Here is a 22,724-nt window from a genome sequence, read left to right on the forward strand (position 1 = left end):
CATATTTCCTACCATCCTACCTCTTATTCCCACAGGAAAGCAGCAGATAAATAATTGTTTGCATTTTTATAATGCAGCACAAACTACGGCACTTGTGCTTCTTGCACCCAGGGCCGTCTTTAATTATGATTGGACCCTGGGTAAATATTTTCTTGGGCCCTCCCAAAACCCACTTTTTACCTATTTGCAGCCAGCGCGGGCTCAAGGGGCAGCTGCTTTGGGCCCCACAAGAATGACTGGACCCAGGGCAGCTGCCCCTTTTGCCGTGTGTTAAAGACAGCCCTGCTTGCACCCCATTCTTGCCTCTGGATGGATGCCTGCATTATGAAAGGCGCTATGTTGGGATGGTGTTCTAATTCCTCTTCCAACAACACTGCCAGCTCCTACCATATAAGCTCCTCTACCTCAATGAAAATGAGGCTATCTACATTGCATTGATGGAGTTTATAACAACAGTGGTGGGTGAGTGCTTCTAAATGGGAATAGGTACCTGTAAAACCTCAGAATATAGCGCAGGTTTCAGTAAGTGGTAGAAGCAGCAGGCAAGGAGGAAATGGGTGGCAAAGAAGCACTCCCTTAGATTAACATCAAGAACCATAATGCATTTTATTTATTAATACTTGAGTTGTCTATGGTTGCTAGCAAGTTGCCATTTCACTTTAAAATCACATTGACAAGCCTAAAAAAAATGAAAGTGGAGGGTCCCTGCAAAAGAAGAGCTCTTATTCTCACTTCTTCAGTGGCCCATATCTCCTGTCTTCCCTCTGCTCCAGCCTCTGCCAGACAAAAAAAAAAAAAAAATGTAATATATTGCAGATTACCAATCATTAGATGCGGTGGCTGCATTAGTTTTCTTTTTTAAGGCTTTTTTTCACTTTGTTTTCACCAGGTAATCTGGCCAGTCACACATCCCCTATATTAGAGTGCCTCCACTCTGGATGAAGGAACACAGAGGGCACTTCTGAACAGCAGCATTGTCAGTCCGCAGGGCAAGGGGGTGTTTGATGGACTAGCAGATTTAGATACACTAAGAAAATTGAAGCCAATCTCCAGCTCACACTGCAATTACACATGCAGTTGCAGTTTTCTTTAGGGGTAACGTTTTAACATTAATTTAAGAAAAAAACTGATTACTGTACGCACGCAAATGTAAGCTATGTAAAAATATACCATGCCTGGAATTGATCTTTAAATGAGAAGCATTGATTAACAAAAAAACAAAAACCTTATACTCACCTAGGTGGATATAGCATTGATCCGATGCTGCATCTGTCTCCAGTCATCTCTGCATTGAGAACTGAGCCAATAAAAAACACGTGTTTTTTCCCTCCGCTCTAAGCAGAGAGTGATGACTGTCAGTCACCGGCTCTCTGCCTGTTCTTCCAGTTCTCACCGGAGCGTTGGGCTAGGGAGAGGAGGGAGTGGCTAGCTCACTCACCCAGCGGCGCAGCTGAGAGGCTGAGCCAGCTTTTGGTTTAGACTTCTGGGTGAATCTCAACCATATGGTCATGATCTTTTCAGAGCTTGGACCATGTCTGTGACGTCAGCTGACAGCTGGCTTTAGCCCGCTGTTGACTGAAAACGGGTCACAGGAGTGCAGAACAAACTGCACTCCTGTGATCCATAGAAGTATAGCCAAAAAAGCTTTGGCTTTACTTCTCCTTTAGAGAGCATTGCCTACCTGGCTCCTGGGAATTCTCCCACCTTGGTATAAGACTTGACAGGGCCACTTTAAGCCCTCTCCACTTTAAAGGCCAGCCTGACACTAACTATCCAAAGTGTGTGCCAAATTCACCAACACTGGTAATCCCTTTTAAGCATCTCACAAATATCAGGAGTTTCTCGAAGGATTCTGTTTTAAAGCCAGTTAACTGCACCACATCTTTCCTTGTTTATTTTTTTATTTGTACTCTGCCAGCCATTTAAGACCAATGAATTTGAGATAATGGAAAGGGAGGTCTTGCAGGATCCGCTGCATCTGTCATGTTTAACTGGAAAGAGTTTCCCATTAAATTGCATTCTTCAGACTCGTGTTTCAACCGCCATCCCTCTTACAGCCAGCTTCCCGATGTCCATTAATCAACCACAACCCTTAGCAGGCGAAATGTAGCGTGTCTGTTTACACAAACACAGTCAGGACCATTTATTTATCCAGCGCTGGAGATGCCTGGCATCCCAAAACCTCCCCGCACTCTCCTGTGATTACAATCTGGATTTTATATCAGGCTTCTGGGATATCTTTGAACATAACAGCAAATGCACTTGTGCTCTTAGTTTAGGCACGCCACATCTCATTTTGTTTTAATGACATAACCTGTGTGTCCGGCCTATGAAATATAGATCTAACAGTAGCTGTCATACGGCCGGGCATGAACTGTACTGCCGCTTCATTTTCTTCAATAAAATCTCCCATGTTCTACATTTTCATTTTTGGCTAAGTTGTTAGACTGGCAGAATATCTTGTATTGACTGCTAGCTGTACTTCATAATGGTTTTCCCATTCTATTGGTGACTGTTATTTTAGCTAAAGTCAAAACCTGTCAGGTTTTTATTGCTGTGTGTGTCCACTGGGGAGAGTTGTCCTCTCTGGTGTCCTGGTGACCACTGTCAACTGATCTGATGGTCTATTTGCACCAGAGTGATCTGCTGCAATGAGTTTCGTGTATGCTACATCATGCATTGTGATACAGCAATAGTTGCAAAAGAAACCCGTCATGGGACTACAAGTACACAATTCATATGGTTAAAAGGCTATACCAGGGGTCTTCAAACTATGGCCCTACAGTTGTTCAGGAACTACAATTCCCATCATGCCTAGTCATGTCTGTGAATGTCAGAGTTTTACAATGCCTCATGGGCTGTGTAGTTCCGCAAAACAGCTGGAGGGCCGTAGTTTGGGGATCCCTGGGCTATACATTACAATCTTTATTACAAAGCAAGTCTAAAAACAGTAAAAATGTATATAAACATTGTTCTGTTGTTGTTGCTGCGTACATACAACATATTACATGTGTGCAAAATTGGATACTCTGTTGTCCAGAGTAAGTAACAATGTAATCTGGCCATATGTGGCTTCATCAATCTAAATATAAAATCAGGACAAAACCAAATTTCAGAAAGAAATGCTGCGCTATGTGAATGCTAAATGACTGTACAATCAAAATATGACAATATTAAAATAATATTAAAAAGTGCATAAATATAGTGAAATATTGTCCAGCATATAGTGAACTATTAGTGAAAGATTGTCCAACATAAACGTGCCATCACTATATAACAACGTAAGAGTCCATGCAAATGATTGCAACGAAAATATAAAGCAAAAATAAAAAAAATCAAGAAAAACACAGTGCTTGATCCGCCGTGCAAAAAAAACAATAGTGTGGCACCTCGGTGTGCTCCCCCCCCCCCACCAGGAGTATTCTCACCTCGGGTAATTCTCTCCACTGGTGGGGGGGAGCACTTCGAGGTGGCACACTATTCGTTTTTTGCACTGAGAAGGAATTGCACGGCGGATCAAGCACTGTGTGTTTTTCTTGATTTTTTGATTTTTGCTTTATATTTTCGTTGCAAGCAATCATTTGCATGAACTCTTACATTGTTATATAGTGAATGCACATTTATGTTGGACAATATTTCACTATAGCAATAAAAGAAGTGCTCACAAGGCCTGCCCCAATAGAAAAGTGAACAACCCCAAGCGCTTCGGGACAACCCAACTGCCAATCCCTAGTGCTGCTACTTAAAAGTATAAATATATAAAACGGCAACAAAGCAATATGTAAAAACATATAGGTGTGACCAGTAGCGCAAAAAGTAGTAATGACCTCACACTACCACAAGGATAGATAGTCCTTCTGTTCAACAGTAACACATGAGATCACTTTAGTAGACAAACAACTGTAAAAAGTCCATCATAACATCAGAATGTCCATCCATAAATAAGTGCATCCAAACATGTGAACTTGATGGGATGTAGATTTAATAAGTGGATGTAACGGGTCACCTCTTAACACCACCACCTTGAAAGCAAGGGGGAGTAGGTCACACTCACTCACACTAATGGCTCAACCACTCTCGTGGATAAGCAAATACACCAAATGTCAGCAATTTCCACCATGGATAATCCCAAATGCTCGTCAGGATGAGGGGGGATCAGTGTACTCCGTACCATGTGGGAAAAACAAAGCACAAAGCCCCACTAGTGCAATATTGTTTATACACTTTATTATTGCATCCACTTAAAAGAAGCCACTCACATTTTAACATAATCACAACAGCATATAAACTCTCATGGAGGATATACTGCACCGTTCGGGGACATTTTCCAGGCTCCACGCCGTGGTCCGTGCTCCTTCCGGGTCTGTTATCGCTCCTAACAGTAATACTGTGTAATAGGTAGGTTGGTTGACGCCGACAGGTCACGCCCAGACTAGTTTCGTCCTTCCGACTTCATTACAGGGGGACTTTTTCACTATATGTTGGACAATTTTTCACTTTATATATGCACTTTTTATTATTGTTATATTTTGATTGTACAGTCATTTAGCATTCACATAGCGCAGCATTTATTGTGTATTGATTTAGTTAGCACACAAGTGGGATTGTGAACAATGCTAGCCGCCTAAATTCACTTAATTTCATAGATAGTAGCTCGCAGTATCAATATATTCAATTTCAGAAAGAGTTCCTTCTGCAGGGACTTCCAGCCTGACTCCAGGACGAAACTATCTCTATGCATACAGAGGGCGTATGGTGGCCCCAGTGTGTATGTGGTGACTCATGGGGGTGCCCCATATTCCTGGGCCTCTTGGTGTACGAATAAGAGCTTGGCAGCCCAATTTATTTGTGATTTTACCCAACAGTAGATGTTGTGCTGTTTTTTTCATGCAAAGTACAACATATGTTATACCCTTCTTTTTCCCTGAAGAAGGAACTCTTTCTGAAGTTGGGTTTTGTTCTGATGTTATTTCCAGATAACGTTTCTACATTTTGGACAACAGGGTATCTCATTTTGCACAATGTAATGTATTGTGTGTATCTCCATAAGGCTGGTCAGCAGAGGGAAGCATGAAATGCTCTAGAATTTCCCAGTAGAGGGCTGCGCTGACGTTGGACTTGATAAAACACAGTGGACCAACACCAGTAGATGACAGACACTTGCTTTTGGATTCTAAATGTTGAGTTGAATAATTCTCGAAATCTCAAGGATTCTGACAAAAGCAGTACGAAATCCCAAAGTATCGTATTGTACAGTATCGTCTCCGTCAAACAGGAAGAAAGCTACGATGATGAACATGACTCCAATGCAATAACAATATTTTTTTTTCTTTTGTATGTTTTTGTGCAGGTAGAATACATTGTAAACCTCCCACCAAAACTCGACCCTTTTCTTATTCCTCTTCGTCATCATCTACTCCTATTCGGCGCTCTGTCAGCTGTCCCCGTTCTATTACTGCACTCAATGCACAATCGCCACATGTAGAGCAAAGACCCCTCTCATCAAAAGTCTCTGCACAGATTTCAAGACCCTCTTCTGGAAACCGGACCAACTCTCTTAATCGCAGTTCATCATCGCATAGAGTTCCGCACACCGGTACTTGTGCCAGTATGTACCCAGCACTGGTGAGTGACTAAAACAGAGGGGCGAGTTTACCATAAAGAGAACCTATGTATGATGTTAATGTACTTATTAAATGACTAGAAAAATGTTTTAATGATCATTTACCAAGTAAATATCAACTACTACTCCAAAGACATGCTGGTAGGTTAATTGAATCATATATAAAAAATTGGCCCTACTGTGTATGTATGTGAGTTAGGGACCTTAGATTGTAAGCTCCTTGAGGGTAGGGACTGATGTGAATGTGCAATGTATATGTAAAGGGCTGCGTAAATTGACAGCGCTATATAAGTACCTGAAATAAATTAAAAAAAAAATAAATAAACTACTGCATATGAATAATGGATGGTTACCAGCAGATGTTGAGTTTTCTAGCAGGGGTATGATCCAGTGGTCTGACTACATCTTGCCTTATTTTGCATGGCACTCTGGGTGATATCAGACTCCCTACTGCACAATCACATCTCAAGTCCCAGGGGCATGACTCTACCAAAACAATCATTTGTACCAGCAACAAGAATGTCGCACATCAAGATGCAAAGTAATTTTCTCCATTTATTAAAATAGCCATCAGGAACAGATTCTGTTTTGACATGTTTCGCACTAGGTACAGCGCTTTCTCACAGCTCTCTAGCAAACCTATTGTCCAGTTAAGTAGTATTTCATAAAATTCAACTGGATTTGCAATGATAAATATGTTTCTTTAGCTTTATTTCACTGTAAAGAACATACCCCAGTATTTATAGCCAAATACAATAAAGCCTACACACCCAGTGGGCTGAACAAAAAAAAAAACTGAAGATCACAGGAGGAGCCGCTGTACTAACAATCCGATGTTAGTACAGTGATCTCCCCCACTGAGCTATTATGTTCTGACAGACTGATGGTACCCCCGCCAGAACACACTGGTTAGCCCTCTCAGCCATTGACTGAAAGCTCTGTTTGAGTGCAGATCAGCAGACCTTTTTCGGTCGGACCAGCTGCTGTACACATGGGCCCAATGTCAGCAGGTTTCTATTGAATGGCCCGGCTCGTGTGTACGGCCCTTAACTCGATCACCATAATCCAATCACCATATAATATGTCAAGGTGGATGTTGATTGTCCATGAATCAGAAAATGTGTAGAACCACCTTGTTCCAATTGCATAATCCATCACCATGGTGCAATGAATTTTGGGAGTTGGGTTGGATTATGTCTTGAGAACAGTGTGGCTTCACAAACTTTCACACCTCCCATCTTCTTCTTGGACAATCAACATCTGCCCTGACAAATCCCATGATGATCAAGGGGACTAAGTTACTCATGTGGCTATATATACTGGGGCATGTTCTTGGCAATGTTTCCAACTGAGGAAACTGCTTGGATGAGCTGAAAAACATCTTCAATGATACAGAGCGTGCAGTGTCTTAACTAAACCATGACCTGGATAAATGAAAACCTTCACAGGTGTCCAGTCTTGATATGGAGGGACTTAAAAGAGAAGTAGTTTTTTTTCTCTCAAGAATCATACTTAGGTGGATGTAGCATCGTCTGATGCTGCATCTGTCCCCAGGCAGCTCTTAAAACCGAGCAATCAAACACCTCTGATCTCTTTGTTCTCAGAGCTCCATGGGCAAAGAGCTGGTGACCGTCATTCACCGCTCTCTGCTCTGCCCCCTGGCTCACTGGAGCTCTGGGCTGTGAAAGGGGCAAGGGCAGGGGCGGCTGGCTCAGGCTCTCAGAGGCTTACTGAGAGGCTAAACCTGTTGCTAATCCAGGGTTGTGGGGGATCCCGATTATATTGTCTCAATTATTTCCCAGCCTGGACCTGCTCTGTGACGTCAGCCGACAGCGGGCTTCAGCTTGCAACAGGAGATGGTCAAAGGTTGCAGACATTCCACAAAAGATGGTCAGAGACTGAGGATATGCTGTATGCATCAGGGGATGGTCAGAGGATACAAACATGCTTTCGGGGTTGTTGGAGACTGGGGATATGTTTCAGGAGACAATCATATTTATATATTTGGAGACACAGTACAAGACCCTGCTAGAACCTACAGCCATTACTGATCCTTTACAAATCAATTTTTCCACATTTGTGCACCCTACAGCGCCCTTAGAAATTACTTGTGCCACATTTAATATTTCTCTCAGCAAGATCTATTATAAAAGATAAGAAGAAAAAAAAACATAAGAAGTGAAAATGGATGGACAGCACAGAAGGAGTGAGATAGTGTGAAGGAAATAAACCAAGCAATTTAACTACTTAAAGCCAGAATATTTTTCTTTACTGGCCTGAAAAGAATTTAGCTAAGGAAAACACAGACTATGTCTGCAGGAGCCCTGAGGTCTGCACAGTAAGTGCCAAAGGACCGCCTTTGGGCCGCTGGTTAGGCACCAGGTAATTAATTGATCTAGTTTGAAATCTAGTTATTTACAGTCACTGTGTGTAATAATGGCTTGCTACAAATTCTTTTCTACAGAATGAGACCGGGTTGCATCACTTAACAAAAGACCAGGAGGAGGAACTAACTCGACAGACCCTACTTGTTCTCCGAGACATGAGAATCAGGTTCCCAGGGAAGATGGATGAGGATGAAACTTGCTCTATTATAGATGAAGTGAGTAGTTTGTCTTTGCTGAATATTGCGACCCAGAGCTATAATATTCAAGGCATGTGAAGAAAGTAAATAAATCTTGCCTGCTAGATATTTGATGCAGAGTCATGCAAAACTCACCTTCTGTAGGGATGAATGGTAAAAAGGCACCACCTTTGTAGGCAGGTGCAATCTGTACTCCCTACTGTAACTGGCGTTGAACTGAAGTGGCAATACAGAAGGAGAAGGAAGTTGTGAGGAACTTAGTTCCTCTATGACACAGATGTCAAACTAGCGGCCCTCCAGCTGTTGTGGAACTACAATTCCCATGAGGCATTGCAGTTAGCATGACTCCCATAGACAGAGGCATAATGGGACTTGTAATTCTGCAACAACTGGAGGGCTGCCAGTTTGACACCCCTGCTCTATGACTTCCTGTGGTCACCAGGAGAATAGCTGTCCAATTGGCTGCTGGGGCCCTGCATGGCCTCCGCGACCCTCTTGGGTGAGGGCAGAGGTTATTTAAGCCCCTGGACTTGGCGTGCATTATGTAAGTGGTTAGTTCAGTGGCAAGGGTTCCCCGTCAGAGCATAGTTGCAGGGGAGAAGAGACAGTGCAGGGACTACGCTATCTCCACTTGTGGCAGAGGCTGTCAGCAGGGGTGGACTGACCATTTGGGCATTGCCCGAGGGCCCAGGACCAGTAGGGGGCCACATGACCTGGGACAGTCACACTTTCTAGGAAGTTTTCCTGCTACAGCTCAATCTCGGGGTTTGTCAGCAGCAGTGTCACTGCTCTTAAATACATACACCGCAGTCTCCTGCACGCTCGCTCTCTGCCTCCCTCAGCCAGACCAACCCCCCCCCCCCCATCTTCAGTGCCATGTAATGAGAGAACCTGAAAGAGTGGCATAGCTACTGTTGCCTTACACTACATGCAGCGAGAGAGGTCAGCTGAGGGAGGAAAGTCTGTATGGGGTGGTAGGCTACACACAATACCAGGAAAAGTTTCATGCCAGGAGGGAAGTTTTTATGGTATGTGGTTAAGGTGCCAAGAAGGGTAACAATAGCATCCCAAGTGTGTGTGTATGTTGGAGCCGGCAGAGTTTGGAGCCCCTTCCCCCCAGCTGAAAGACATCTCCTAAGCAGGCACACATCATTGCAGTTATCTCCCCCCCCCCCCCCCCAACAGGGGGATGGTATGTGTATAGAGCAGGTGATCAGTGCAGCAGGTGGGGAAAATAGCTGGAACCAATCTTTTGTGGCTCTCACTGCAGCAGCTGAAAGCCAACATCTCCTGCTCCAGCTGCTGCAGTGAGAGCCACAAAAGATTGGTTCCAGTTATTTCCCCCACCTGCTGCACTGATCTAAATGTCTCTCACTGCCTGAACCCCCACCCCCCAGGTTCCCCCTGATGGCTTCCCTCCTTTCCTCTCCCCACAGGGGGAACCTCAGTTTGGAGATCGGGAAAGGGAGCGGTAAATATATTATTTACCAGCCCCTTCCTTTTCTAAGTAAACACAGTGAGTGATTGATACTGATCACTCACTGTATTCATTTATAACTGAGCATAGTAAACTGTGTTTACTATGCTTCAGTTTAGGAATGGACAGGAGCCTCTGTCTCCTGTTCATTCATCTGCAGTGCCACCTCAAGGCTACAGAGAAAGGAGCTGGGGAATGTATCCTCAGTCCCTTTCTCTGTCTCAAAAGCGAGACTGATATCCCACCAAAGCCACCCACCAGCGTTATGAAAAATATAAAAGAAAATATTAAATTAAATGTGGTCAAAATAAAAAAAAAAACATTTGTAAAAATCAGACTTAAATTTCTGATCAGACTAAAATGCCATGCCCAATATGTGGCATTTTTAGCCACGCCCACTGTGTGCCACAGTGCGCTGTGCCTCAGTGTTCTATGCACGTCACAGGTCACCTTTTCCTTGGTAGGGGCTTCCAGTGCATTACTTTGCCCATGATGCTGTTAAGGTGGCACTGCCCATGAGAGGCTCCTGGTACCCTTACTGGGTCACCGGCTTTAAGTATTTTGCCACACTGCATGTCGCCAAGCTAGATGCCCCTCACGCAGGTCTGCGGCATTAATGTTGCATTAGAAAGATGAATGCACTCTATGCATTAAAGTACACAATCTGGGTGCAGCTCCCCCTTATACTTGCCTGAGCCCCATCTCAATCCAGTGATGTGCAGGAGAGCAGCCTCCCTATTGGCTACACAGCAGCGGGAGCCAATAAGGAGAGCAGGGAGTGGGTCCAAGCCACGCTCCATGTGTGAATGGACAGTCTCAAGTGCCCCCATAGCAAAGGGCTTGCTATTGGGGGCACTCAGCAGGGGGGAGGAGCCAAGACTGCTAACAGGGGATCCAAAAAGAAGAGGATCTGGCTTCTCTAGAGTCTGAGTAGGTAAGTATAACATGTTTTTTTTTTTCTTTTTTAATTTACAACCTTTAGAACCACTTTAATGACGTGGGGAATTTAGAGAATTTAGGACCCGCCAACCAATAAAAAAGAACACTTGACTAGATCAAAATCCCCAGGAAAAAAAGGTATGTATACAGAATAAAAAAAAAATTAAATATACAGTAGATGGCGGAAAGTGCTCCAAGGGGGCGGAGACAGGGATTTGGGAGGGGGATGGGAAGCTAAAATTGGGCTTTGCAGGAGAATTAAAGCCAAAGCTCGTTTGGCTGTACTTCCCCTGTGGATCACAGAAGTTCAGTTCATTCTGTACTCCTGTGACCCTTTTTCAGCAGGCTGAAGCCCGCTGTCGGCTGACGTCACAGAACCGGTCCAGGCTCGGGAAAGATCACGACCATATGCCTGGAGCTGCTGAGAGGCTGAGCTGGCCACTCTTGCCCTCTCCACAGCCCAGCGCTCCAGTGAGCATGAGGGGGGGGGGTCAGATCAGAGAGCCGCTGACGGACAGTAACCAGCTCTCTGCTCGTGGAGCTGTGACCACCAAGCGATCAGCGGCGTTTGATCACTCGGTTCTCAGCGTTAGAGCCAGTGGGGGACAGATGCAACATCAGACCGATGCTGCATCCACCTAGGTAAGTATGATTCCAAAATAAAAATTAATCTCATACTTCTCTCTTAAAAGTAAAAAAAAAAAAAGCAAGTGCAATGCTTTGTTTACTATCTGCCTCATTTACAGCATTTCATCTTTTGTATTTTAAAAATGTAAAGGGAAAACGTGAACTTGAAAAAAATTGAAAGAGAGCTAATTTTGGTTTAATAGACACAGTCAGGAGTTTCAGCCCTGTGTGTAGTGATTATAAAATGATTATGGGAATACACATTACATCCCGCTATCTCCCAGGCATGCTGTGTGATCAGAGGGGTTGCATACGACATATACAGAAGTATCGTTTTGTTGTCTGGGGGAATTTTCGAGCCTCCCGTAAAATGCTGAAAGTGTGATTCAACTGGGCTTTTTTTTTTTTTCTCCATTCTTTGCCACTTAAACATTTCGTGACCTCTATAATTAAGTTCAGATTAACCAAATGAATGCTCTCCCCAAACAAAACCATTTTAATTACACTTTTGTTACTAATGTCTGTATTCCTTCCGAGTGCCTCTTTTGTTGTTGAGAACGTTCACAAGGAACATGGGACCTTGTACAATTAAAATACAGCTGAATCTTTTCTCTTGGATATAACCCTGCGCATATACTATATTGCCCACATTGTTAAGGGCCTGACGTTCCACAAAAAGTAAAGGAGAAAAGATTTATGTTCTATTTTTTACAACCTCTGGATGTTCTTCAAGAAAAGCTCTCAGCAGGCAATGAGATGCTTCTACTGCTGTGATCAAATAACTTACCATACGGATATGAGGAAACTATTTTCATAGTTTACAACACCGGAGGAAATGGACCTCGGAGACCATTTACATTCTAGGTAACGTTTACTCAATATGAATATTTCCCAGGCAGCCGTTACTGCTTGAGAGATCATTGGCTGCGCATTCCGAAAGCCGTCGTGAGCGAAACGGTTTGCGACTGCGGGGACCAGTAATGCGTTGCTTGCTGCCTGGGGCGCTCAACATTTTAACACCTCAGGAATTTGCCTATAGAAAAAGTGGCTCATAAAATTTCAACTGCAATCAGTCAAGAACCGGACTTGTCCAAAAGCTTGGTGAACGTCTGTTTTACTGCCCGTCCAAGAATGAAAGTTGTTGGCGTGAAAAACATACCAAGCCACATTTGTGTGTATGACCGAAGTTTGCTAAGCCCTATGGAACCATTTTGTTTATTTATTGGCATCCTTGCCAGTTAAGTACAACTTTGTGGGCCAAATACACAGTGTTCTTAGGCTGTTTTACTTTTGGCAGTTTATTAAAGTGGACCTCTCAAGTAACTTTACAAGTCTGCATTAAAAAAAAAAATACCTGGTGTGTCACAATATACATCAACAGTATCATTTTTCAAGAAAGCTGTAAGTTTTATCATTAGAAAGACACCTCTAAACCCTAGTCAAGTGTCTTTGCCTGGCTGAGGCTGAGATGTTATAAGTCTGCTGCAGACAGGAGGAAGCATTTTCTTAGTCTTCTATTTTCCCCATCACCAGATATAATCTGCTACCACATAAAGAATCCCGATACACCTCTTCTCCTGGCCCACAATTTGAAAAAGGGAGATTAGCTGGCGCTCTGGTCCAGTAGTAATGCGGTTAGTGTGAAGATGTATCAAATATACGATAATGCAATAAAGTACTGGGAAAACAATGGGGTTACCTATATGCTAATAGTAAAGTCCATGAGTGAGATGAACCGTGGAGATGGAAAGTGAAGTTCATCTGCACAAAGGGCCGGCTCCACCACACAGGAAGTCAGTCTGTGAACAATAAAAAAGGAAGAAAGCGCCTCTAAGTGCAGTATTTTATTGAAATGTAGGCACATAAGATCATGGCAACTTACAGGATTAAAAACGTATAATCAGCTCGATGCGGAGTCAAGCGGTGAGGTGTCCATGGCGCCACTGTACCTGAACACTTGAAAAAAGAGCGCGCATGCTCCGTACGAGCTTGGCGCATGCTCTGAAACGCGTCGTGTGCACCCTGACCCTGCTGATGTCATACGGTTGACGTTGCGTCCCAGCCTGCGTTCCAGCCTGCCGCGAGAACACGAGCCGGTCCCGGAAGAAAGTAGCCGGCTTCTCTCCGTCCTCCGAATCCATCCACCGGACAGGATTGTTCCAACTTTTCCTCCCTCTCGGCAGTGGCGCCATGGACACCTCACCGCTTGACTCCGCATCGAGCTGATTATACGTTTTTAATCCTGTAAGTTGCCATGATCTTATGTGCCTACATTTCAATAAAATACTGCACTTAGAGGCGCTTCGCCCTTTCTTCCTTTTTTACTGGCCCACAATTTGGCTTGATAAGTTGATTGAGCGCCGGTTCTATTTATCACTTTTATTTTCCTTTATGTATGTGGCGACACTGCTAGGAATTGGCTGCTTATCTCTGGGCCCCATTTTTCAGTATTTTTACTCTATATAATTTATTATATATTTCTTTTATCCTTTTACTACATCTGGTCGATGGTCAGCGCATAGGCTTATTCTACCTTCACAATTTGGCTTACTGCCACCATATCAGGATTTAAAATATACACAGTCCAATATTTAAGCATTTCCAAAATCCAACAAGTGCTTCTTGATATAAAAAAGCAATAGTAATCTCAAATGCAGCCTTATGAGTACACATGTAAAATTCTTCAAGGTGCTTCTGAGATGATCTTTTGGTATTGGAAAGGATAATCTTCATTTCATATTTTGATATTTTATCTTTGTAGCAATTTAGTGTCCTCCATGATGACCAAGGGTGCCCCTGGCCTTTCACAGTCCCAGCAAGGCTCCTGAAGCATGTATGGGCTCTATAAAATACTCTCTCGGTAGCCCCTTGAGGTGGTCTATGGATTCTGACTGCCATTGGTTACATAGAAGTGTGTGCAAGCGTATGTAAAAGCTTTGCTTTTTAGTTTTGGAAAAAGTAAGGAATGGTTAAGATTAGGGATGAGCTCAGGTTTGGTCCGAACTTTGGCTTGGATTAAACCCGGAGGGAAGCTGTTACTCCAGCCCACTGCCACCCAATAAACATCGGCAAGGCCATTCCTGGCCCTAGCCAGGCCCCTGAACCAAGGGGTCCCTAAAATACTCTCTCATTAGCTCTTGGAGGTGGTCTTTGGATTCTGACTGCCATAGATTACATAGAAGTGTGTTTAAGTATATGCAAAATCAAAGCTTTTCTTTTTAGTTTTGGACGAAGTAAGGAATGTTTAAGACTAGAGATGAGCTTGGGTTTGGTCTGAACTTTGGCTCAGAACAAACCTGTAAGGAAGCTGTCACTCCGGCCGATTGCCACCTAGTAAACTTCTGCTAGGTAATTTCCCGGCCTGCAACTGCATGTTCACAGAAGAGCGGGGATGCTTATTTTCATAGATGTATTGATATATAAAGCAAACGATTATAGATTTAAAGTGTATCTGTAGGCAAAAACTTTTTTAAAGTGATTCCAAAGGTTTGCGTATTTTTTCTTTTTCTTTTTAAATAACAAACATGTTATACTTACCTTCTCTGTGCAATGGTTTTGCACAGAGCAGCCCTGATCCTCTTCTTTTTGGCCCTCCTCTGGCGGTCCTGGCTCCTCCCCCAAGTAACCCCAAGAGCAAGCCTTTTGACATTGTCCATTCACAAACAAAGCATGGCTTGGCTCTGCTCTCTCCCCATTGGCTCCTGCTGCTGCGTGATCCAGTGTGGAGAGAGAGACCTGGAAGAGCCACTGCTCTTATGCACATTGCTGGATCAAGATCGAGCTCAGGTAAAAAAAAGTGGGGGGAGGGGGGGCTGAGGGAGCTGCACCCAGAAGGTTTTTTTACTTTAATGCGTAGAATAAATTAAGGTAAAAAGACCTTCTGCCTTTATAACTACTTTAGGTTTTGGATAGAGCAGGGGAGTGTTAGACCCTCTCTCACGCTATTTAGTGGTATCCTTATTGGGGAGTTTCATCTTTCAATACACACTGAGGACCATTGTCACCAGTAAAAAGAGTGGAGGGAAATCCAAAATGTTTGAGTTGCCTTCAGAAAAAGAAATTAGGGGAATTCTTCCAATGAGGACACCTGTTCTGGGGACAGCTGTCTAAGAGAAAAATTTGCTTCTATCTAAAAGTAATAAAGAAAAATGTTTTGGTTATACATACACTTCTATTATATGCAAGGATTTGTTGATTTTTGCGGGCAGAGGGCTTTTCGGAATCTGGAAGCCCCCTTTAACAAGGGGACCCCCAGATCCTGGCCCCCCATGTGAATGAGTATGGGGTACATTGTACCCCTACCCATTCACCAAAAAAAAGAAGTGTAGTGTTACAAAGCACAAGAGATGGTTTTTAACAAGTCCTTAAATAAAAATCATGTCTACTTCCTCTGGTGTTTCTTCATCCTTTTCTCTCTCCGGTGTTTCTTCTCCCTCCGGTGTTTCTTCTCCCTCCGGTGTTTCTTCTCCCTCTGGTGTTTCTTCTTCCTCCAGTGTTTCTTCTTCCTCCAGTGTTTCTTCTCCCTCCGGTGTTTCTTCTCCCTCCGGTGTTTCTTCTTCCTTCTGTGTTTCTTCTTCCAGTTCGCTCTGGTGATGTCGTCTTCTTTGTCCACCGCGGCGGCTGCTGCATCACATCACTAGGGTAGGGTACCTAGGGTGATGTCACCGGATGGCCATGCCCCTTGTTTATATAAGAAATGGCAGACAGTGGGAATTGACACAACCAAGGCAGACAGCGACAGAGGAAGACTTTGTTTGTTTGTTTTTTTAGCGGCGACGAATAAAAAAGATGATATCACCGGAGCGAAGAGGAAGATGAAACACCGGAGAGAGGAGAGGATGAAGAAACGCTGGAGGAAGAAGACAATAATAACGGACTTGTCAGAAGTCTCTTGTCTCTTGTGCTTTGCAACACTACACTTCTTTTTTTTTTTGGTGAATGGGTAGGTGTACCCCATACACATTCACATGGGGGGGCAGGATCTGGGGGTCCCCTTGTTAAACCTTCCATCCAGGGTTGTCAGAAAGGGGCCCTTGTCCCCATCAACCTGGGGGGGGCACAAAGTTTTTTTTCATGATTTTTGTTTTTTGCAGCCAACTTTTTCTTTTTACATTCAGCTGTCAGTGGGGAGCCCTCATCGTTTGTTAAGGACGCAGCAGCCGGCTTCCTGACCCGCTCCTTAGCAACCAGCTACATACAGTGTGCTTACAGTGTGTTTAAAAAAAATGTAAAGCGCAAAACGCATGAAAACTGCATGCAAAAATGCATAAAAAACAAGGATTTAAAAATGCAAAATGAACTGCAAAACGTGCCTGGAAAAAACGCATCAAGTGCAGCTGCATAGATGTAAACCTAGATTTAATCGTGACTGCAATCTAGATTACTGATTTTAAAAACTTTTTTTTTTGGATGGATTGTTTAGGTTTATCCTCATACTGTATCATTTTGATATAGCTAAAGGAGAATGTGCAATGGTATTGAATATTGTATGGCCAGCTTGATAGGAGATTTCTCTCACTTTGATGAGATTTACTCTTACTTCCTGTTGAGTCTACAAGAAACATAAAGGGAAATCTCCCCAGTTGGAGTTGAAGGCAAGAAGAGAAAATAAATTCCATGCTGTTTCCAAAAAAAAAAAAAAAAACAGCAATAGGATTTTAAAAAGGATGTCAGTAGTGGCAGACACGTGTTTGTCTAAGTGCAGGTTTGCTTTAAGGATAAAGAATGCAGTGATGCAAAACATTGCCTTTTTTCCTGTGTCCAATCTTTTAATGGTCTGGTAATCTTTATCTTGTTATTTTGTCTTGATTTTTGCCTTAAGGATTAACAGACCATATGTACAAAAGCAGAATACAAAAAGTAGGGAATCTTTACCAACCAGTGAGGGATATGCTCTAGTTTTGCACATGCTAGAAAACAGCTAGATATTATTGGCTGTATTAGTTGAATTTGTTAAAGCGTTTATTACCCCAGCATTTCATATTCCTAATATGTGCCTGCTGTACCATGTACTGATATAAAAAAGTATCCTGTTCTCTTTGTATTGCCTTCTTTGTGTGAAATCCCTGCTGTTCCTGCCAGTCCCTCTGCTTTCCTATTAACAACTGACCACACTAAGCAATAGAGCACAGCATGGTCAGTTCTCTAGCTGTGCTGGGAACTCAGCCTTCTTTCCTCCAATGATGACACTTGCACTGACATGCCCCACCTGCACAGCTATTCACTGTAAAGCTTAGTGCACAGTTCTTTCTCCTCTTATGCAGCTGAGAACAGAGGGAATGTGATAAGAAAGGGGAAAAAAATTATTCATGATGATTTTTATATATCTTTACACCAGTGGCGGCTGGTGCTCCATGGGTCGGGGGGGAGGGGGGTGGATAGACGGAGCGCACCATGCCCCCCCCCCCACAGACCACACCAGGCCGCACACCCCCGGACCACAGCAGGACTGGACCCCCAGAACAGGACAGGATCACTCACCCTGCCTGGACATCAGCGATGGAGGTGGCGGCTTCGTCCCCCTGTCTTCTGTGTCTCCTCCCTCCTCCTCCTCCATGCCCAATGGCGTGGCTTCTGCTTTTGGCCAATCGGGAAACGGGTCTCAGAACCCACTTCCTGATTGGCCAGGAGGAGGATCCGTGTGACGATAGCGAATTTTCATTCGCTATTGTCACACAACTGGGTGGGCTTGGGGCGCAGTGCTCTGCGCCCCGAGCCCACCCTTTTTTTAGCCTGTGAGAGCCTCTGGCTCTAATCACATGGTTAAAAAAAAAAAAGCCCCATTGAACTACATGCATCCGGCGCCCGCATGTAGATTAGGGAGACGAACGCATGGATAGGGGGGGCGGCGCCCCATATGCACCAGACGACACTGCTTTACACAGATGTTTGCCTTTCATTTTTATTTTAAACTGAATGGGTTGTTTTACACTTTAAAGCTGAAATCCAAGCTAAATAAATGTCCAAATTCAAGAGATTTTAGTATATCTTTCATATCTGTGCAATAATCCAGCATGAAACAACTCCTGAATGTTTACCCTGTGCAGGAGCTTCCTGTAATAAAGACCGCTCACTGCTGCTCTCTCTCCTTGTGCAGGGTGACTGGTCTTGTCTCCACCCCTTCCTATTGTTTTCTGCAGGCAGTTAAACTGGTTGTAAACCTACCTCTACTGATTGTACCTATAGGTAAGCCTATAATAAGGCCTACCTATAGGTACTGTAAATATCTCCTAAACTTGCACCGTTTAGGAGATATTTACTGTATAATGCGCCAATGACATCATCCGCGCATGCGCTCTGAAGGAACGGCTGCTCATGTCATTTCTTCAGAGCCCTGTGCCGTGACCGCATGCATGCGTGGGAGTGATGTCACGCAGTTTCGGCCAGTAGCACAGCCAGAGTCCACAGACCCGGAAGGAAGACAGGCTAAGATGGATGCGGCTTTTAGCGGGGACGATGAGGGCTTTGTTTGCAGGTGAGTGTCACATAATGTGCTAGTATGCAATGCATACTAGCACATTATGCCTTTACTTTGCAGGTAAAAAAAAAAAAAAAGATTAAAAAAACAGAGTTTACTTCCTCATTAATAGAGGGTGGAGCTGCTGAATCCCTCCCACGGCTCTGTTCTCTGCACAGGCTATGTACAGTACAGTAAACCCCCCTCCATTGCGGGGGTTACATTCCGGACCCAGCCGCGAAAAGTGAAATTCCGCGAAATAGAAAAACCCTATTAAAATGCATTGTAGGCATGATTTTTTTACTGTCACTGTACGTGTAGAAGCATTTTAAGGTCTTTAAACACACTTTTAAAACAATAGAAACTCATTTAAACACATAAAATATACTTAGAGACAGAGCAAGAGCTATGAAAAACACAAAAATCTTTCATTTTTAATGATTTATATAGTAAAATAACATTACAAAAAAAAAAAAACGCGAATTACCAGGACCGCAAAAACTGAACCGCGATGTAGCGGGGGATTACTGTACAGTGATAATGTCACACAAAATGGATTTAAAAATATTTGGGCTCATATAGAGTTTAACTGTTATGTTTATTTTCTGGCTATTACAGATAATGGAAAATTGGCGATATCACAAACCCAAAGTGGCTTCTTACTGGCTGATAAAACTTGACTCAGTGAAGCAGAAAAAGGTAAGAGCCATGCATATGATTGTTTTGTTAGGCTTTTAACATCATACAGGGGAAGGAGGAATGACTGCCTTGTTTTCAGGAGAAAGCAGAACAGAAAGACAAATATCCTAAAACAATATTCTGTAGAAAAATTGTTGATTTTTTTATAGTATATGCTAAACCCGGGGTCTCCAAACTTTCTAGCAATGGGTCAGTTTACTGTCCTTCAGACTTTAGGGGGGCTGGCATCTTTGGTATTAGGGGGAGAAATGGTACCTCCTTGTTGGTGTCAGTGGGAGGAAACGTACCCCATTGTTGGTGTCAGTGGGAGGAATAGTACCTCATTGTTGGTGTCAGTGGGAGTAATTGTACGCCATTGTTGGTGTCAATGGGAGGAATAGTGCCCTTTTGTTGGTGTCAGTGGGAGGAATTGTACCCCATTGTTGGTGTCAGTGGGAGGAATAGTACCCCATTGTTGAAGTCAGTGGGAGGAATACTACCCCATTATTGATGTCCGTGGGAGGAATATTACCCCATTGTTGGTGTCAGTGCGAGGAATAGTACCCCATTGTTGGTGTCAATGGGAAGAATAGTGCCCCTTTGTTGGTGTCAGTGGGAGGTATCGTACCCCATTGTTTATGTTAGTGGGAGGAATAGTACCCCATTGTTGGTGTAAATGGGAGGAATAGTACCCCATTGTTGGTGTCAGTGGGAGGAATAGTACCCCATTGTTGATGTCAGTGGGAGGAATAGTACCCCATTGTTGGTGTCAGTAGAAGGAATAGTACCTCATTGTTGGTGTCAGTGTTAGGAATGGTACCTCATTGTTGATGTCTGTAAGAGGTACAGTACCCCATTTTTGGTGTCAGTGGGAGGAAAAGTACCCCATTGTTGGTGTCAGTAGGAGGAATAGTACCTCATTGTTGGGGTCAGTGTTAGGAATAGTGCCCCATTGTTGGTGTCAGTGGGAAGAAAAGTACCCCATTGTTGGTTTCAGTGGGAGGAATAGTACCCCATTGTTGGTGTCAGTGGGAGGAATAGTACCCCATTGTTGGTGTCAGTGGGAGGAATAGTGCCCCATTGTTGGTGTCAGTGGGAGGAATTGTGCCCCTTTGTTGATGTCAGTAACAGAAATGATGCCCCTTTGCTGGTGTCAGTGGGAGAAATAGTGTCTTCCTCAGTGGCAGGAAAAGTGCCCTAAGGGCCAGATAAAAGCAAGCAAAGGTCAGCATCCGACCCCTGGACCGCAGTTTGGAGACCACTGCGCTAAATCATCAGTTTTACAATCAATTTTAATCCCTGCCATTCTTTCCTCCTCAGTTGTCCCTCTTTTTGGTCTGATGTATAGATCTCCACCAAAGGTTTCCTTCATTGAACCTATAAATTATTGATTTTGTCATTCTAAAAAGCCAGTAAAAGAAATTAGTATTGGTTGAATCACTTCCTTTTTTTTTTTTGTGCAAAGACTGAATTGCATTTAAACATCCTCAGCTCTTACTTGTATACCCCTTATGGACCGGAGCGATGATTACATTTTCACTATTGGTCTGTTTATTTGGGGATACCTTTGTCATTATTTACCCGCTTATCGGCTGCCGGCAGTTTATTTACTGCTGGCAGGTGGCTCCCCAAGGCACCAAAATTTACCCGTATGTCGAGGTAAACTTCCTGTTTCAGAGTGGCGCGGACCCTCTGCTGATCTGTGCTGTGATTAGACACAGCAGGATTTTGTCAGCAGGTTACAGACAATGATTTTGGCTGTATACCTGCAGATCGGCTGTGGCCAATTACAGCACAGATCAGCAGAGGGCACGCGCTTCTGAACCAGTTACTGTTCAGAACTGAAAGCAAGGAGAGACTCCAGCCAGATCTGTAAGTTAAAGCAGCACACATACACTTGCATACATTTGTTAGACACACATTTAACCCCTTGATTGTCCTCCTAATCACTCCTTTCATGCAGCCAGTGTCTTTAGTACATTGTACAGTATTGTCACTAGCAACGTCCGTGTAAGTTAGTGTCGCTCTCAGCCAGTGTTAGTTTGTCCCAGATTGTCCACCACACTATCACAGTCACACTATAAGTCGCTGATCACCTCTATTACTAGTACATAGTGTCTGTACAGATCAGTATCTTGATTGGTGTCCCCAATAGTATAGTGTCCCCAAAAACGCGTGGAGTGCAGAGTATCCAGGTGGCTGTGGGTGCCTGTTTCTGCTGAATGGTGAGTCTGGTCTCATCAGATCCTGAATCTGATTCAGCCGCCACGGACGTGGGTCTCCCTGCTGGGTCTGCAACCACGCGCCCAAGAATCCTCAGATAGAAAGGATGATTCCTCCACATCTGCAACCATGCACAAAAAGGCGTGGGTGGAAGCACTGATTGTATCTGTACGTGAGACCTTAAAAATTGAGGACGCAGCTGCGACAGAGGCGCAGGTACCCTTTGGCACTCACAAGCCTTCCAGAGAGGCAAAGGTGTTTCCTTTCCCTATTTTGACAGAATTGTCGCTAAAGAGTGGGGACGACCATAGTGTCCCCTTGATTTGCCTCCCGCGATTTGCTAGGCGATACCCCTATAAGGAGTCCTTTCTTAAGAAGTGGACTGTTCCACCGGTGGTAAACTCTCTGGTTTCCAGTTTGAACAAGGAAACCATGATTCTGGTTGAAGAGTCCACGGCCTTTAAGAATCCGGCTGACAGGAAGGCAGAGGCTGTGGCCTGCAATATGTACACTCTGGCTGGTTCGGCACTGAAGCCTGTATTTACCATTGCCCTGGTGTCGCAAACTGTGTCTGAGTGGGCTAAGCTTTTACGCCGTGACCTGGAGGGAGAACAGCTCCTCCCTGCCTTCGCTGAACTGGCGGACCATATGGTCCAGGGGCTGCAGTTTATCTGTGATGCCTCTTTGGATGCGGCTCCCCTAGTGGCTCAGCTCTCTGTTTCGGCAGTAGTCCTACGACGTGTCTTTTGGCTCAAATCCTGGTCTGCAGACCAGACTTCGAAAATGGCCTTGGCTGATCTTCCCTTTCAAGGAGATCACCTGTTTGGAGCAACCCTGGATGACATAATTAAAGGTCTTACAGGGGGAAAGGGTACCTTTCTTCCGCAGGCTACTAAGGGAAAGGACCCTCAGCATAGACGTGGGCCCTCCTTCTCGGCTCACAAGAAGTTTTTTTCGTCCCTCAGGGTCGACTGACAAGGGTTCAAAGCCTTTCAGGGCCTCCTCTGGAGGATCCAAACGAACCTGGTCTGGCAAGCCGAGAGCGGGCTTCTCCAGACCCACGGACAAGCCTCCTATAGCATGAAGGTGCACCCTCACCCATATCGGGGGTGGGGGA

The 22,724-nt window shown here is 44.1% G+C and overlaps 1 protein-coding gene across 2 annotated transcripts in view; it reads left to right on the top strand.

The window, feature by feature from the left end:
* The window catches only part of TTLL7 (tubulin tyrosine ligase like 7), a 233,242-nt gene that overhangs the window by 149,000 nt on the left and 61,518 nt on the right, over positions 1-22,724 (top strand). For both annotated transcript variants that reach the window (XM_082265320.1, XM_082265319.1), the window contains exons 15-17: positions 5,351-5,625; positions 8,088-8,225; positions 19,325-19,405. In XM_082265320.1, coding sequence (XP_082121446.1) covers positions 5,351-5,625; positions 8,088-8,225; positions 19,325-19,405 — 494 coding nt within the window. The remainder of the gene's footprint in view (positions 1-5,350; positions 5,626-8,087; positions 8,226-19,324; positions 19,406-22,724) is intronic.

This window comes from Pelophylax lessonae, assembly GCF_965119305.1.
Source record: "Pelophylax lessonae genome assembly, chromosome: 8".
NCBI classification, from domain to species: domain Eukaryota; kingdom Metazoa; phylum Chordata; class Amphibia; order Anura; family Ranidae; genus Pelophylax; species Pelophylax lessonae.